This window comes from Lytechinus variegatus, chromosome 3, assembly GCF_018143015.1.
Source record: "Lytechinus variegatus isolate NC3 chromosome 3, Lvar_3.0, whole genome shotgun sequence".
In the NCBI taxonomy this organism is placed as follows: Eukaryota; Metazoa; Echinodermata; class Echinoidea; order Temnopleuroida; family Toxopneustidae; genus Lytechinus; species Lytechinus variegatus.
The window spans coordinates 53935385-53952075 of record NC_054742.1 but is presented as its reverse complement, the minus strand read 5'-3'; the positions used below and the strand labels follow the sequence as shown (position 1 = coordinate 53952075).

The 16691-nt window shown below is 36.8% G+C and overlaps 2 protein-coding genes across 2 annotated transcripts; both read right to left on the bottom strand.

The window, feature by feature from the left end:
* Nucleotides 1-1602: 1602 nt before the first annotated feature.
* LOC121411367 lies at nt 1603-9347 on the bottom strand. Its single transcript, XM_041604045.1, has 2 exons — nt 6580-9347; nt 1603-6168 (listed from the first exon to the last, which is right to left on the bottom strand). Exons 1-2 carry the CDS (start codon nt 9345-9347, stop codon nt 6045-6047), a joined length of 2892 nt encoding a protein of 963 aa, XP_041459979.1. The 3' UTR covers nt 1603-6044.
* A 37-nt stretch (nt 9348-9384) lies between these two features.
* Nucleotides 9385-15986, bottom strand: LOC121411368. The gene is made up of 2 exons (XM_041604046.1): nt 15619-15986; nt 9385-10763 (listed from the first exon to the last, which is right to left on the bottom strand). Exons 1-2 carry the CDS (start codon nt 15721-15723, stop codon nt 9390-9392), a joined length of 1479 nt encoding a protein of 492 aa, XP_041459980.1. The 5' UTR covers nt 15724-15986; the 3' UTR covers nt 9385-9389.
* Nucleotides 15987-16691: the final 705 nt, after the last annotated feature.

Sequence of the window (16691 nt, the reverse complement as noted above, 5' to 3'; positions counted from 1 at the left end):
CAACATATAGTTTTGTCAAAAAAAATCAGTCATTTGCTAAATAGACAAATCGTTTCACATCCACTCCTGAAAGAAAAAAAAACTTAAATCACGAACCATAAAAAATTGAAATTTTTGCATTTTATATTGACATGTGACAGTGTTTTTTTTTTCCAATTCATCCACTATCATTTGGTCTACCATCAGTTCGTCCACTATCCACATGCTATAAGTGCCAATTTGTCCACTTATTTATATTTCGTCTAATAACCAGTTGGTCCAAATAGCCATTCATTCCATATACCATTTGGTCTAATTAGACTAAGTGTTAATTTGGGGAAATGAACTAAAAGAAAATGGGTATTAGACAAAGTGGTTTATATAGATGGAATGGTCATGGACGAAATGGTGATTAGACAAAGTAATCATGATCGGACCAAATGGTTGTTAGACGAAACGTTGGATGGAATGGCTATCATACTAAATGAGTGTAAACTATGCGGGGAGTGGACGAGTTGGCAGTAGACAAATTGGGAATTTACCGTGGCAGCTACTCGCTCATATGACGTCACAACTAAAAATTCTAGTAACTTTTTAAATCTTTGATGAAATTTCCTCAAACCTTCACCGATATTTTTCTTGTATTTTACAACAAACTTTTCGTCGGTATGAACTTTTCCTTTAAACAGGTTTCCAGACTGAAAATAATTGTATCTAAAAATTCACTGAGCAACACTTCCCAAATTTCGTCAAAATCTGACTGAAAATTACTAAGTTATTGAATTTCGTTTATTTCATTTACAAAGTGATTGAATTTCATTTATTTCATTGTTTTTTATGTTTTAATGAAATAAAAAAAAAATTACTGAATGTTATGGAAAGCAAAATTTTCGTGAAAAGTTATATACATGCCGTCATGAATATTTATTAGGTGGGCTGATGATGTCACGTCACCACATTTCTAATGTTCCTATATGAAATCAAAGAATACATGTGATTGTGCGCATGTCTCTTTTAACAAATAAGTCGCTGCAATGAATATATCATATGTACTAAATCAGTTGTCAATCCACTTTTTATACATTTTTGGTGGAAAAAAATTTGAATAATTTCATAATAAAATGCAAAAGAATATTTAATTGGGATATGACATGAGCTTGCTAATTGGATATTAATGAAGACATGTACATTTATAAACTTTTTCACTGAATGCAAAGAGTTAAAAACTTTTAAACTTTGTTATTCCTTGTCCGATTTTGATGAAATTTCCAGTGTTTTATTAGTTTAGTTTATATCTGTTCAAATCATATAATTTTCATCCTGAAGTACCCGTCTAAGATTTAGATCCATACTATTAAACATGGATTCGGACCGGACATGGACTCATTTTATTGCAGGCCATGGCACAGGCCCCTACATGTACATCTTGATTACTTGAGAAGGTGGGGTGAACACAAATACTCTATCATTTATAAAATTAAGACAAATTGATAACTGCATTCTTTCTTTTTCTCTAATAATCTTGTAAAGGTTTTATACACACACAAATATGGTATACAGAAAACACGTTTACGAAGTACATGTAAACGACCAACAACAAAAAACACATTTTTGCTTAAATCAAATTACTTGCCAGCTTTGATTTTGAGAAATATTGTTACTTTTATAGTCCTTCCACTGGTTTATATAAAGACAGTTCTTTTCTTTTTCACATCATTACAAATGATTTTTGGTGAATGTTATACACATACTTGTATTGCTATGAAATAAATCCTATATGCTGAAATGATATCTTGCTTTCATTTTCCAATTTGTAGGTACATGTACATGTATATTCAAGTCCATGGGAGAGAGAAGTAGCTGTGCAAGACCCCTTAGTGTAGACAGCTCTAGCATTACCGTCTCCAAATAGAGAAAGTGCCAGGATATTTACAATTGACGAATAGACATTTTTATTTTAGTTGCTATTCCACCATATTATGGAAGAACATTAATTCATACATGTACATGTACATGTAGTGGAGGACTTTAAAAGCAAATCATGTTTTTGAACATTAGGATGTAGAAAAGTACTTCGAGTTCATCAAATACATGTAGAAGAGGAAGCACATGCTATGTATAATATTTGTTTTATGAAAATGCCTAGGATAAAATATGTATCACTGTAACCAGAGACTTAATGGGGTGTTGCAAGAAAATATTTCATATCAATTGCAAATTTCAGATGCAAATTTAGAAGAGTTAGATCAATTTTAACTAAAGCAAATCAAATTATTCTTGTTGATGCAAGAATCAGACCAGCAATCTGTTGCAAATTTACAATTGCTCAAAAGATTTGTGATTGATTATAGTAACTAAAATTGACTTGCAATCGATTGCAAGTTTCTCGCAACGCCCCATTAAAGAATTACATTTCTGCATTTTACACATTTTTGGGGAGGTCTAGGCAAAATCTTGCATAACTTAGAAACGTTTTGCACTCAGGTCCTCAGGATATACATGTGAATATATTCTTTAAACTTTTATACACATCATTTTGTCTTTCAAGTTAAATTACAAATTAAAAGGTATAAAACTATGAATCCATTGGAAATATGCCTGAAATCTCAGCTTTCAATGGTTACCTTGGTTTCATTTTCAATCCTTCACTGGGTAATATTTAATTGGTAACTCTTATCATTTGCTCATGTACTTTTATTGTCTTAAATATTTTATATTTGTATTTTCCTTGTACTCTCTGTACAAACTGAACATTACTTTTATGTTTATGGAATTAACTGTGTTATGACACTACATGCATGTCTTTTGTATTTCACAACAAATATAATGATGATTATTTCATCTTTACCTGGAGATGGCCAGTGCACATGAGGTTCTACCAAGACTCATGTGTGCAGGTCAACTCCAGGAGAGATGAATAAAATATTCATCCTTGTCTACTTGGTGAACTATTACAAACATGAAGATTCCTCTGAATGCATGATGGGGCAGTCATTATACATGTACTCTTATTGTTTACTTTGAATAAACACCCAGTGAAAAATTGTTGTTAAAATACTTAACTGTCTATAGTACTTTTGATTTAATTCCAGAAGTTGAAAGTATCGAATTGTACACTTATCAGACTTTCATGTACAATTGTCATGAACACTTTTGGAAAGAAATAAAAAGTTTAATCATTGTACACACAATTTTGACATTCTTATTTTGAGTAGAGATCATCCACAAGAGAATACATCAGTTAAAATAAAAATAACGTTACTTGTATATGAATCCTACCATCCTTTAAATACCTTCACTGTACATGAATGAAAACGATAATATACTCAAATTGTTTGAGTTTAACAGCAAGTATATGATTGTTATTGAAATACTTTTGATTTAATTCCAGAATTTTAAAGTATCAAACTGCACACTTTTTTGGCTTTCATGTACAATTGTCATGAACACTTTTGGAAAGAAATAAAAAGTACATGTACAATCATGGTACACATAATTTTGACATTCTTATTTTCGAGTACATGTAGATCAACCACAAGAGAATACATCTGTTAAAAGAAAATTACTGTACATGTAACTTATATGAATCCAACCTCTTTCAAATACCTTCACTGTATATGAACTAAAAAGACAAACTCAAGTAAGAAAATAACGTTTCTCGTAAAGACTTTGAATTTTTTTTCAAGATGACTGCACCTTCACCCCAAAATGGATACATTCCATAAGCAAATTGTATTTACAAACTTTTTTGGTTATATTTTGCAGAATTTTTTCAAACAATACCTAACCAATTAGGATAGCATCAAAAATCAGTGCAAGCTGGGACAAGAAACACATCTTTTTCTTGGCTTAAAAGCAATCAAAGGACAAACACACTATACTGAAACAAACAGACAGGTCCAATGCATATTTAACGTTAATGTACATTTCTACATTACATTTAAAATTTATTAGGCTTGAGTCGTTCGCTTTGTTTTGAAGAAAACAATTTTTTTGCTAATATTAGGCAGGCGGTCAGGATTAACGGAAAAGGGGGGGACCTTCCCCAAAGTTCATGAAATGTTACGTTTCATATCTTTATATCCATGAACTGGCCATCAATTTTCCACATTTCCTTGACTATGAAAGATCGTTTTCAGTTGATGTCAAACTACATGTAACTAAGTTTAGATCATCTAACATGAGTGTCTACTAGTGGAACCACATTTTTAAAAAGCAAAATTAAGAGATTCTTAATTTATAGACCCAAACATTTATTTTGTACCAATGGATATATCAATAGGTAATTGCATCCATTGATATATTTTCGACTTGAAAAATAAAAAACTGTCTGGAAGAGAAGTGCATTTCGGCATATTAAAAGTAAAAGTTAATTTTTGATTGTTTTTAGAGCGATTCAATTTTAATTGAATAAAAAAACTGTCTGGAAGAGAAGTGCATTTCGGCATATTAAAAGTAAAAGTTAATTTTTGATTGTTTTTAGAGCGATTCAATTTTAATTTCTACATGTACATGTAGTTGAGAAATTAGGCCAAATGCAAAATGAGCTCAATATCAATGGTTCAATGACTTATTGTTGGCTTTTTAAGAATAAGAAAATGCTAATGCTATTAACAGTTCTTTTGACTCAACCCTATTTCATTTTAGAACACATACAAAAAATTTTGCAACTATTATAAAAGACAGGATAAACATGGACGGATCTCATGAAAATTTGGCATTATTTTGGTTTCGCTTATAAAAAATGTAAACTTTAAGATATATACATGTACATATTATACACCTGTCATGAAATAAATAAACCCACATAAATTCAGCTGGCTATGAATAGGCCAAGAGTACATCCACGAATATTGTCCCATTTCATTTGAACAACAAGCAGCATTGGTCTTTGGCATCAGTGTTCATAAGAATGCTGCTGAATTTAGCAGTCGAGGAATACTTGGTTAACCTGAGAAAAATGTCACAAACATATCATATTGCTGCATCAGAAAATGTCACTTCATGAGTCTTGGATGGTAAAACCCATGTAAATTCAGCTGGCTATGAATAGGCAAGAGTACATCCACGAATATTGTCCCATTTCATTTGAACAACAAGCAGCATTGGTCTTTGGCATCAGTGTTCATAAGAATGCTGCTGAATTTAGCAGTCGAAGAATACTTGGTTAACCTGAGAAAAATGTCACACACATATTGCTGCATCAGAAAATGTCACTTCATGAGTCTTGGATGGTAAAACCCATGTAAATTCAGCTGGCTATGAATAGGCAAGAGTACATCCACGAATATTGTCCCATTTCATTTGAACAACAAGCAGCATTGGTCTTTGGCATCAGTGTTCATAAGAATGCTGCTGAATTTAGCAGTCGAGGAATACTTGGTTAACCTGAGAAAAATGTCACACACATATCATATTGCTGCATCAGAAAATGTCACTTCATGAGTCTTGGATGGTAAAACCCATGTAAATTCAGCTGGCTATGTATAGGCAAGAGTACATCCACGAATATTGTCCCATTTCAATTGAACAAGCAGCATTGGTCTTTGGCATCAGTGTTCATAAGAATGCTGCTGAATTTAGCAGTCGAGGAATACTTGGTTAACCTGAGAAAAATGTCACACACATATCATATTGCTGCATCAGAAAATGTCACTTCATGAGTCTTGGATGGTAAAACCCATGTAAATTCAGCTGGCTATGTATAGGCAAGAGTACATCCACGAATATTGTCCCATTTCAATTGAACAAGCAGCATTGGTCTTTGGCATCAGTGTTCATAAGAATGCTGCTGAATTTAGCAGTCGAGGAATACTTGGTTAATATGAGAAAAATGTCATTCAATCATATTGGTAAGAAATAGTCACTTAATGTTGGTTAACGGGTGTCATCTATTTACTTCAGATTGATATTCATTTACCACAGTGAAGCTTTCCATCAGAATTATTTTCGCATAGTCAGGCCTCAGCATAGCACTCGGTATACCGGCAGAAGGACATTCTGGTTATGGTTCCTAGAATTTCTCAAAGTTGACATGTTTGATATAGTCCTGCTGGGGAATGTGTTCACCTACAATTGGGGCAGTACCATGACCCTCTTGGTTTGCGTCTAATGCCAACACATTCGTAATGGAACCACTGCTGAATACAAGCAACATTGTCACAGCCAATCATTCGCCCATATTCTCCACTGAAAATTAAAAAAAGAAAAACATTAATTAAAATATGAACACACAAATATCTTATAAATGGCATAAACCCCTTTTATTTGCATTGGGTATAAAATTGGTTAAGATTTCATTTGGGAAGAGCAAGTAACGAATGAACAAGTCGCTCAGCAACATTGTCAGGGAAAATTTGTGATCAACCACAATCCTACACATGTGGAAATTTATGACAAAACTATGCAAGGCACACATATCAAATACAAAAAAAGATTTCTGCATCATTTATAACCAGCTAAAATTTACATTTTCTGAGCAGAAGTTGGTAATGGGTAGGAGAAACAATATTTTTTATACTTGCAATTCAAAGATTAATTATAAGCAAGTTTTATCAAACATAGTTACTGAGGATCTGATGTGAACTCAGTGAATCTTACCGATGGCATATACAGTAGTCATCCTCTTCTGCCTCATCATCCCCCTCACTTCCGTTATCATCGGAGCCTTCGATTTCTTGATCGTCTTCCTCATTGCCACTACTACTGCCTTCATCTTGTAAGCCTTGGGTTTGGTGAGCTCCTAACTCGGCATCTACATGTAGATTTTCAGTTCGTGGACCTTGTGCTGCAGCCATTTTTTTTTCCCTCCTCGTTCTCTGTGCTTTGAGCGCACCATAAAGCCGTCTTTGTTTCACTGACTCCAGGTGCTCAGTCCACATTTTTACATCCTCAACAGATAACAAATTTTCTCTGGCCAACTTTGTAATGCTTTCTTCTTTGAATTCGCCATTTGGCCGTTCTAATGTTTTGAAAGCATCACCGATGACATCTCGTGGAGGTTGACACTTGCTGCCTGTCAAGTTGTCTGGAAATTGCTTGTAGTGTCCATTGCAGTGTCCACTGCATTTGCTGCATGGTCCACCCCATGGTTGACTTGGGTCAGCAACTGGAACTGGCACAAATGACAATGGGGGCCCACCATTAAACCAGCAAATGTCTTCTCTTTCTCTCCTACAAACTGGATGGGGACACGCATCGTCATAACAGGGTAGGAGCTGGAACACATAATGAGGAAGCCCCTTTTGCATGTGTCTCTCACGTAAGTCCCAAACCATCTGAAAGTGGGCATACAAATCTGGTTGTTTTTGCTTAAGCTCTTGCTTGCTCTTCTTTGATCCTTTCAGGAAAGTTAGAAGATGAGGCTTTCTTGCGTGAATTTCAGCTGCATGTTCATCTCTACATCCCTCCACAAGCTTGATATTGGACCTACCAGCTGGTGCGTCATTACAGCGATTGATGTAAACCTGTGTTGCTGTCCGCAAGTTTTTCTCTAGAGCAGCCTCATCTATCCCTTGTTCATTGAAATTAGAACCATGAATTGTGGATGGGATGAACATATTTGCATGAGCTCTTGTCAGGCAGCCATTCATAAGCTCTACTGGGTTTAGGTAGCTACCACCTGCATATCGCGCTGTCAACAGCGTGCAATACTTCGCCATGTTAAGATGCCATTCTGTCCACAAAAACTGGACTTCCAGGTGTGTAGGTCCCTCATCGGATGCCCCATCCACGCGTATGCAGTCGATGGGCTTGTGCATGTCAGTTGCGAATTCGTCCATTTTGGCCATCATATACAAGTCAGCCATGTGCTGCGATGGGTCTTTTGGGTACAGCTGATGGGCCTTCACAACACCAAGTACCTTTTGAGCAGTGTTTTCTGTTTCGACAATGAGGTGCATGGAGGTCTGTAGTACCGACTTGTATTTGTTTACATAGTCTGTGTGGGTAGTGAGCTCTGGCTGCTCTTTCAATGAAACGCTTTTGTATTGTTTATGTGTATAGGTTGTGTCGAGGCGGAAACCTGCGGCATCATCCCTGTTAAGTACCAATTTATTTCGGCCATCTTGTAATTGCAGTGTATCGAGATCCCTGTATAAGGTATTACTCCAGTGACTGTCGGGATTAAGTCTGATGTTCCAGCCCTTACGGGCTCTCCTGGATGTTATCTGTGCAACACCTTTGTATCGTTTGGCAGATATCCGCTTTCTATTGTGGCAGGCACACAACTGAACTATCGTCCCATACGAGAACTTATCCTGGTAGTGATCCTGCAGATGCTCCAAAATCCTTTGGTATGTGACTCTTTTCCCTCGTTTCAAATTTCCGTCAAACGTGAGCACACCTGTTCTTCTCCATGCATCCGCTCCAACCATATTGTCGTGAACATAGTTCTCCATAACTTTCCCGATGTCAGGATACTTTGCTACTATTCGCGACACACGCTTCGGTAGCTTCCGTTTCAACAGACATTCTTTTGACAATTTCTTAGCAGCAATTCTTTCAGTCCTCCTCAAAATCGTTTTCGATATCTTCTTCACCATTTCCTTTGCCTTCTTACTGCTTGTATCCTTTATGGTCAAGTACTCCTCCGGATTATCACTCTCCGACTCAGTTTCTATCATTGGTTGTTCTGATGATTGTGTGAGGGTCATATCCAGGTCACTGTCAGAGCTGAATGTACTTGAGTCTACTTCATCTTTGTCACTGTCAGTGTCTTGTCCTGACGCGGCTTTCAGTTCAGCTGTAGCTTGTGCAAGTGCGAGATCCCACATCGAGTCATGGATCTGTTTCTGTTGGACGATGGCATCTGCAACATTTTGTAAGAGCATCTTTGGGTTGTGAACTCCTAGCCTCTTCTTGCTTTGTTTTGCACTAAGGTTATGTGATTTAATAGCTACATATTTTATGAGGCTTCTATCTTTTTCACTTGAAGCAAGGGAGCATATCTCTTTCATCTCATCTTTTGAGAAGTGAAGCTGTATTTTAGGTGGCACAAGGTTGAGGTGGTGAATCATATTATTGTAGTCAAAATTTGTCACATACTCGGCAACAAAAAGGCGTTTTTTTCCTGCACCAGCAGCAAACACAACAGCAGGTAGCTGCATTATTTTCCTAACAGCCTTATCACTTTTGTAACCGGCATCAGTGGTCATATGATACAATTCCTTCAATGCTACAATTCCCCTTTCATCAACTGCTGTTGCCATCTTCACAATTGCTGAGCAGCGCTCGCATGGTTGAATGTGCGTTCTGTTACAAATTATGTTCTTTGTGTCTATGAAATTCCTCATTGATATACCAGAAAGTGAAGAATAGTAAATTCCATCCTTCTTGCTGAAATTGCTCCCTAATGCCTCTGCTTCCATCAGTTTTTTTTCATTGAATGGAACGTTGTTGAGAGAGTCATGTCACTCTGCTTCTAGCACTTCACTGCTGTTGCTTTCTGTAGCCTCATCTTCATCGCAGCTACTGTCTGCTTCTCTCACCTCAACTTGTTGAGTGAGGCTGGCATAGATGTTCTCGAGCAGGTGCTCTGCTGTCTCGTGACCAGAATCTGCAACTGCATCAGCGTTGACTTCGTCATTATCTATGCTCCTCTCTTCAGTGACAGATCCTCCACTTTCCATATGATCAGTTGCAACGTCATCCATGTTGCTCTCATCAAAACCTTGAGCCATTTCACCAGTGCTAGCCTCTCTAATTTCCATACTCTTTTCCTCCAAAATATTGACCTCTTCTGCATCTGCCTCAGAATCACCCATCACCTTGACTTTCTTTGATGAAGATCCACTTTCACTTCCTTTGATTTTCCTTCTTACCCTCCTCTTCTTCAAAGCATCAGACTTGTTACCTATCTCTGCCTTCTCAAGTTTAAGCTTTCTTAGTTTCAGTTTTAGCTCTGATATTTGCTGCTCAAAAGCAGCCGCTTGTCCATACTGGTTGGAAGTGACAGCTCTTTCTTTACCCTTCTCGAGAAATATGATTTGGGTCTCTGTACTCTGGACTATTTCCGTGATTTCTTCAAGACGGTCTTCTCTTGTTGTTTCCTTGGAGTAGTTTGATTCCTTCTTCTGTTTTTTACTTCCCAAGACTTTACTTCTCGTTTTCTTTCCATGTGCATACTCGTAACCACTTGTGTGCACCGCTTCTCTCGCCTTTACGAGGAGGAGTCCTCTCGTCTCCAGCAGAGTTGGGTTGGCTTTTGCAAGACGGGAAGCGGCTTCATTGATCTTTTTCTGGTACTTGTTGAGATTTTTGCCATCCTTGCCAAATATTTTGGCTCTTTCTTCGATTTCTTCATCGGTTTTATCACTCACAGGTGGACTTTGACTTGGTGGTTCCCGACTGATTGAGAGCTTTCCACCAGTGAATTTAAGAGTTGCTTGACTTGTCCTACATGTAGGAGGATTATCTTCATAAGATGTACTCGCTCTAGCTGCTTCACCCCCTGGCGAAGAGGATGCTCCCTCACTGCTTACAATAGATGGCACTTCGCTATGTACATGTACTGCTGAAGCTGAGGTTGATTGAGCCAGTGATACAAACTGCAATCTAATCTTGTCATTTTCCACCGGAACATGCTCATCGTAATCGATATAGTCTTCAAACCCTTTATCGTAGACTAATGCACGCTGAAGTTGTAGAGCTGCAATTTGGGGGCATATCTTCACAGCTTCCTGGTGACATTCATCAATTGTTCGAGCACGAACAGGCTTTTTGGACATTTCTTTTCCATCTACCTCAATAATTGCTAGAATCCGAGGAGCAGCCATCGCTGTACCCTGTCAAAAAGTAAGACAAGTAATAATTTGGACATGAGTTCAATATTCAAAACACTTAGATTACGGCCATGTGTCATGAACTCGTCACATAAAAAGCTGCTTTTGTAATGCATTTTAAAATTTCATTCGGTTAAACATACAAAATCTTGGTTGAACAGAGAGGTTTAAAATTGGTGTCATTTTAAAGCTGAATATGTACACTATCATGTAAGAATTAACAGGGTGGCGCATAAATTTGTGACACCATTATTGGTAGAATGAAAAATGGTGAGGGTGTGGGGGGGGTGGGGAGTGGTACACACAGATCCATGGGAGAGTCAAGTTTCAAATTTGAAACATGAACAACTTTGATATACAGGGGGCTACAGATTTAATTTTGGTCTCATTTACAGCTAAATATAATGGTTAATAGGTAGAATACACCGCCATACACATCAAAGAATCATTAATTGATGACTTGTTAGAAATTAATGTACTGTAAAAACTGGTGGAAAATGTCAGTTTTCAGTTTTCAATATTTGAAATTTGCATAAATTTGCATATCAAAATGACCTCGATGAATTGAATGAACCCCTTTAACTTATATATCATCTGACATGGAATTTCATAATACAAAAATGGTAGTTTTAAGATCCTGATGTGAGCCATTCACCCTACCTCATTTTCAATTACCTTCTTTTCCATCCTTTTTTTTTTAAACCCCATGAAATTTCCATTCAGAGAAGTATATTTTTGTGTGGGAAGGTAAAATATTTTCAAAGTTATGACCATTTTTATACCGCTGGGTGCGCTATTACTGTATACAATTTTGGTAATTTAATAACAATGTGGTGAGTTCAAGAACCATGGCCTTAAAGAAAATAATTTCCACAGAGCTAATTCAAAATTAAAGGCGAACTGTCATGCACGTTATTGGTTGTTTTTGCCTGTGGCATACCTAGGATTTTCCATCAGGGGGTAAACTTTCCCATGGAAAATTTGACAAGCAAAAAAAAAAAGTTCATAAGAAATGTGACATTTCTCAAAAAATTTTATTTTATTAGATATAATTATTTTCAGCCTGAAGTACCCATTTAAGCTGCTTCTTAATATTTCTTCTTACTCGTTTCATACTCCTTCCAAAAAGGTTTATATTTCTTTTTTGTAATCAAACACTAAACATTAAATATGGCTCACACAAAATTAAAGGTCAAGTCCACCTCAGAAAAATGTTGATTTGAATCAACAGAGAAAAATCAGACAAGCACAATGCTGAAAATTTCATCAAAATCGGATGTAAAATAAGAAAGTTATGACATTTCAAACTTTTACTCATTTTTAACAAAATAATTATATGAACGAGCCAGTTACATCCAAATGAGAGTTGATAATGTCACTCACTATTTCTTTTGTTTTTTTATTGTTTGAATTATACAACATGAATTTGACGATTAGGACCTCCTTGCCTGAAGCACAAAATGATAAAATAATGGAATTCCACGAGTTCAGGGAGGAATGAAACTTCATTTCACATGACAATGAAGAGAAAATAAAAATATTTCATATTTCATATAATAAAATACAAAAGAAATAGTGAGTGATGTCATCAACTCTCTCATTTGGATGTAACTGGCACGTTCATATAACTATTTTGTTAAAAATAAGCGAAACTTTAAAATGCCACAACTTTCTTATTTTGATGAAATTTTCAGTGTTATGTCTGTTGAATTTTTCTCTGTTTATTTAAATCAATTTTTTTTGGGTGGACTTGTCCTTTAAGAAAGCGGATGCTGAAACTTACTGCAAAAATTAAATTTCCATCAGGATCATAAGTTCAATTTTGAGTTTCAATTTTCAGTAAATTCAGTCTGCAACTTTTGATACTTGATGAGAAATGATATTTAACAGTTCATTACACTTTTGTAAAAAAAAAAACATATCCTTAAATTTTCAGACCTAAGCTTTTATAAAAAAAAATTATTTTACTCTGTTCAAATTGAATTCCAAATAAAATCTTCAAATAAAACACATTTTCATTTTATATCCTCCACATCATTCACTTTTTAGGGCATAAATCTAGAAATGAACAGGATTTAGTGATAGCTGCATTTCAGGGGGGTAGGGGGTTACCGTTGGTGATCTGGTACATTTCACTTTCATCAACATGAGTCATATAACAAAATAAGGGAATCAGTTTTCGTAAAAATTGACATCCCCCTTTAACAATGTCTTTTATATTTATCCAAATTGTATATTTTGTGGAGGGGAATACCCTTGTGCATTTTTTAGAGCTGACTTAAAACAATGTTCAAACTATGTACAGCATTAAATTTTTAATATATTGCCAAACATCTTAAGGGGGGGGGGACCTATCTCAAAGTTGATGAAATTTCACATATTCACATCCAAGAAATAACCTTCTATTCTATTTCATATTTCCTTGCAATTAATATGATTTAGTTGAAAACTATCAAGAAAATAAAGAATATTCCCCCTTTTTCTTGACTCCAATAGATCCTGATAGAACCTATGTGTCATTTTCTTGATACTTTTCACCTATTAATCAAACTAATTTTGGAGAAAATGATGAAAATTGATGGTCATTTTAAGGGTGTAAAGATCAGAAATACATTTCAGCAACTTTGGGGAGATTTTTTTTTCTTTTCTTTTAACCCCGTTGGTTTATACTAAACCATAACTGCCTGTTTAGTAATAACATTTTTCAAATAAAGTCAGGCTATTTGGAACCATCTCACAGTAGGGGGGAGATCTTCCCCCTGAGATCTCACCCACAAATTGCTAATTTATATTCACAGACTCTTTTTCCAATCAAATGTACTTTTGACAAAAGAATTGTTTTGGTTAAAAAAAAATTTGCATTGGATCTGTACCATGAATTTAAGCAGTTTTGGGTCTGACATATTGCATAATTTTGTAACCGCATACACAGGCATCACAAATTTCCCCTCAAAAAATGCGCGAAAATGGAAAAGTAAAAAGTCGGTGAGCCACGCGGTAGAATTAATTTACGCAGCAAATTTATCACAATAAGTATTGGGGGCGGATTACACCCCTCCCCCCCCCCCCCCGGAGTTTCAGGGTTCAAAATCCACATGAATATAAAAGAAAAGAGAAATCCAAGTCAAATGAAACCTAGAAAAGCAAGAATACTGAACCATGTCCTACATGTGATTCTGCAACCTTGTTATGTTAAAATCGGCTACTATTGTTTCAAGCAGTTTCCTGCTTATTTAATATAGTTGTCACCTGCATTTGAACCCAACTTAATATTTCAATATCTTACATGCTTTAATATTTGTATACAGTTTTGAATCTTATACTTTCTCGATTGTCACATAAAAAATGTATTAATTTTTGTCATTATTGTATGAACTTATTTAGTTGTAATTGATCTTGAATAAAATGCAGAAACTCGGACTGCCAAAAAAAATCATAAAAGCTGCAGAATTTGTACGGGAAGGGCATATTGAACCCTTCCAAAAAATAAAGAATGGTTTCCACGACAATGTGTTTGGAGCTCGATCATGACCGAGTCTGAAGCCATTCATTATTTTCTTGGAATTTTGCTGGAGGATATGGATTTCAAACATCCAATTCCAAAATTAAACATTGGGCGATACACATAAATAAATGAGCATTGGATACGATGGAGAGTAATAAACTTTGAAGTGCCCACTTTGGCGGGAGAAGCCAAGAAATTTAGGGGGGATGCAGGAAAAAATGAAAAGGTTTTAATATTGCTCCCGATTGTGCCCTATTCCAAAAATTCGGGAGGGGGTATCCACCTGAAAACTAAGGATAGACACATGATAGAAAAATTGACCAGCAAAAAAAAAAAGGTTAGCAACCTAATTTTAGGGGGGGGTCCATCCAAATTTAGGGGAATGAGGGAATACAAATTTACAAGCAAAAAAAAGAACCCCCCCCCCCGCTTATGAGTGCCCGAATATCGCATGAAAGAGGCAAGCAACTCGACTCCTGCCCTGCAACTGCTTGGATATCGCATGCTCACACAGCTAGTACAGGGCACTTTGCACTTTCGCACTCCCATTGCACCAAGCAGTACACCAAGGCCAGCTGTGAGTATGATCTGAAGCTGTATTTTTGCTCAAAAAAAATCCTGTATAAAATCCATAATTATGACTTCCAATATTCCTGCTTATGACCCTCTAGATTCTAATTTATTTTGGACTCAAAAGATCTATGACCAAAAAATCTGGTTTGGGAGAAGTGATATTTGCCGGAAATATCGCCGCTGGGATGACACATGTTCGATCTGCAACGGCCACCGGAGTGTTTCCCGGTTCGACACCCTTCGAAATTTGCCACTCTTCCAAATTTCGGACACCACTGCCGATGGAATTGTGAATGCGTATACTGTATATGACGTCCACTGTACTTGTGGATCGCGGTGCACTGCTTGTCGCGTCCGACTTTTGGCAATTGCATTGTGTCCGATATTCGGGGGAAAACAATTTCTGGTACATGATCTGAGTGAGTCTAGGCTCTAAAGTACAAGTAAATAATTCTCCTACCACATTTTTTTCAACTTCAAAATGACAATTCCAACATTTTCACAACAATACATACGATTTTTGAATGATTCAATGATTGTAGTTTTTGTTTGGGACCTCCATTTGGCGAGACCGACCAACCACACGATCTCAAAACAGCCCGTACATGGCCACTGCACTGCCTTGTACACGTCTTGCAACTCACCCGCGGCACTCACACATCAGGCAGCATTGCCCGATCATTTCAATCTTTGCATCACAATATTCTGAAAATCCTCAATTTTCATGTATTCAAAACCAACTAGTTTTGTTCGGGGATTTTTAATACTGTATATACATACCTCAGTCTTTGAATAGTGATCAACAAAAGGCGGATTGTCAAGCTTTGAATTGAATCTCCACGTATCGGTACTCCTCGAACTAGCCTCAATAGCGTGTGTATTCATGCAATTTCTTTGATCGCGAGATACAGCGGCACGTGCGCGCGGAGATTTACTAGACGGAGTGCGTCATGGAGACAGTCAATGGTCAGTCAAAATCTAGCACTGGTGCGTCATATTTTTTCGTCCAGAGACAGTCATCGCAAGAAAAGGTCCGTCACATTCGAGACACACAGGTGCGTCATGGTACATGAAAATCCGACTCACATCTGACAAGTGACGCACCATCCCCGGGGGTCAAGGGGTGCGTCTTACAATTGATAGGTGTATTACCCCAAGTGGCCACTTCCATTGACGAGTGGATACCATGCACGACCAAAAAAAACATGTAAAAAGGATGTCTTTTTCACGATAGGGCATAAGGGTGTCAAAAACACAAAAATAAAGAAAAAAGGGTATCTATTTTGCTAGGAAAATAACGTTCTTGGGGTCAAATTTGCGCTTTTGCGGGGATGATAAAACAAAATTAAAATATTTTATAAAGGATGTCCTTTTTGCCCCAACACTTCGTGTTTAGAATCAGATTTGCGCGAGGTGTAGAAGGTGGGGTAGTACTAAACCAAATAAGGTAAAGCCGACGACCGAAGGACCTGTAACAATAAAACATTCCTTTACTTGTTTAGGGGTTCATATCAAGGAATATTTGCCAAGAGTATCGTTTTGTTTCCAATACTTGTTAAGGGTAGGGGTATATTCACACGCCAATACTTGTTAAGGGGTGCATTTTCAGAATATGGAAATTACGTGTTTTGGATGCTTTTCGATACCCCATGGTCGCGCATGGTATCCACTCGTGAATGGAAGTGGCCCCCCCCCCCGGGCATATTACTCAAGAAAACATGTTTTTAGATGATTGATTGATGGAGGGAGGGAGCGGAGATACCTGCGATTGGACAGTGAAAGCATCTGCAACAAAGAAAACATGTAAAGGGGTGTTTTTTTGGTGCGAAGACATGGAACACGAATAGAGTCTT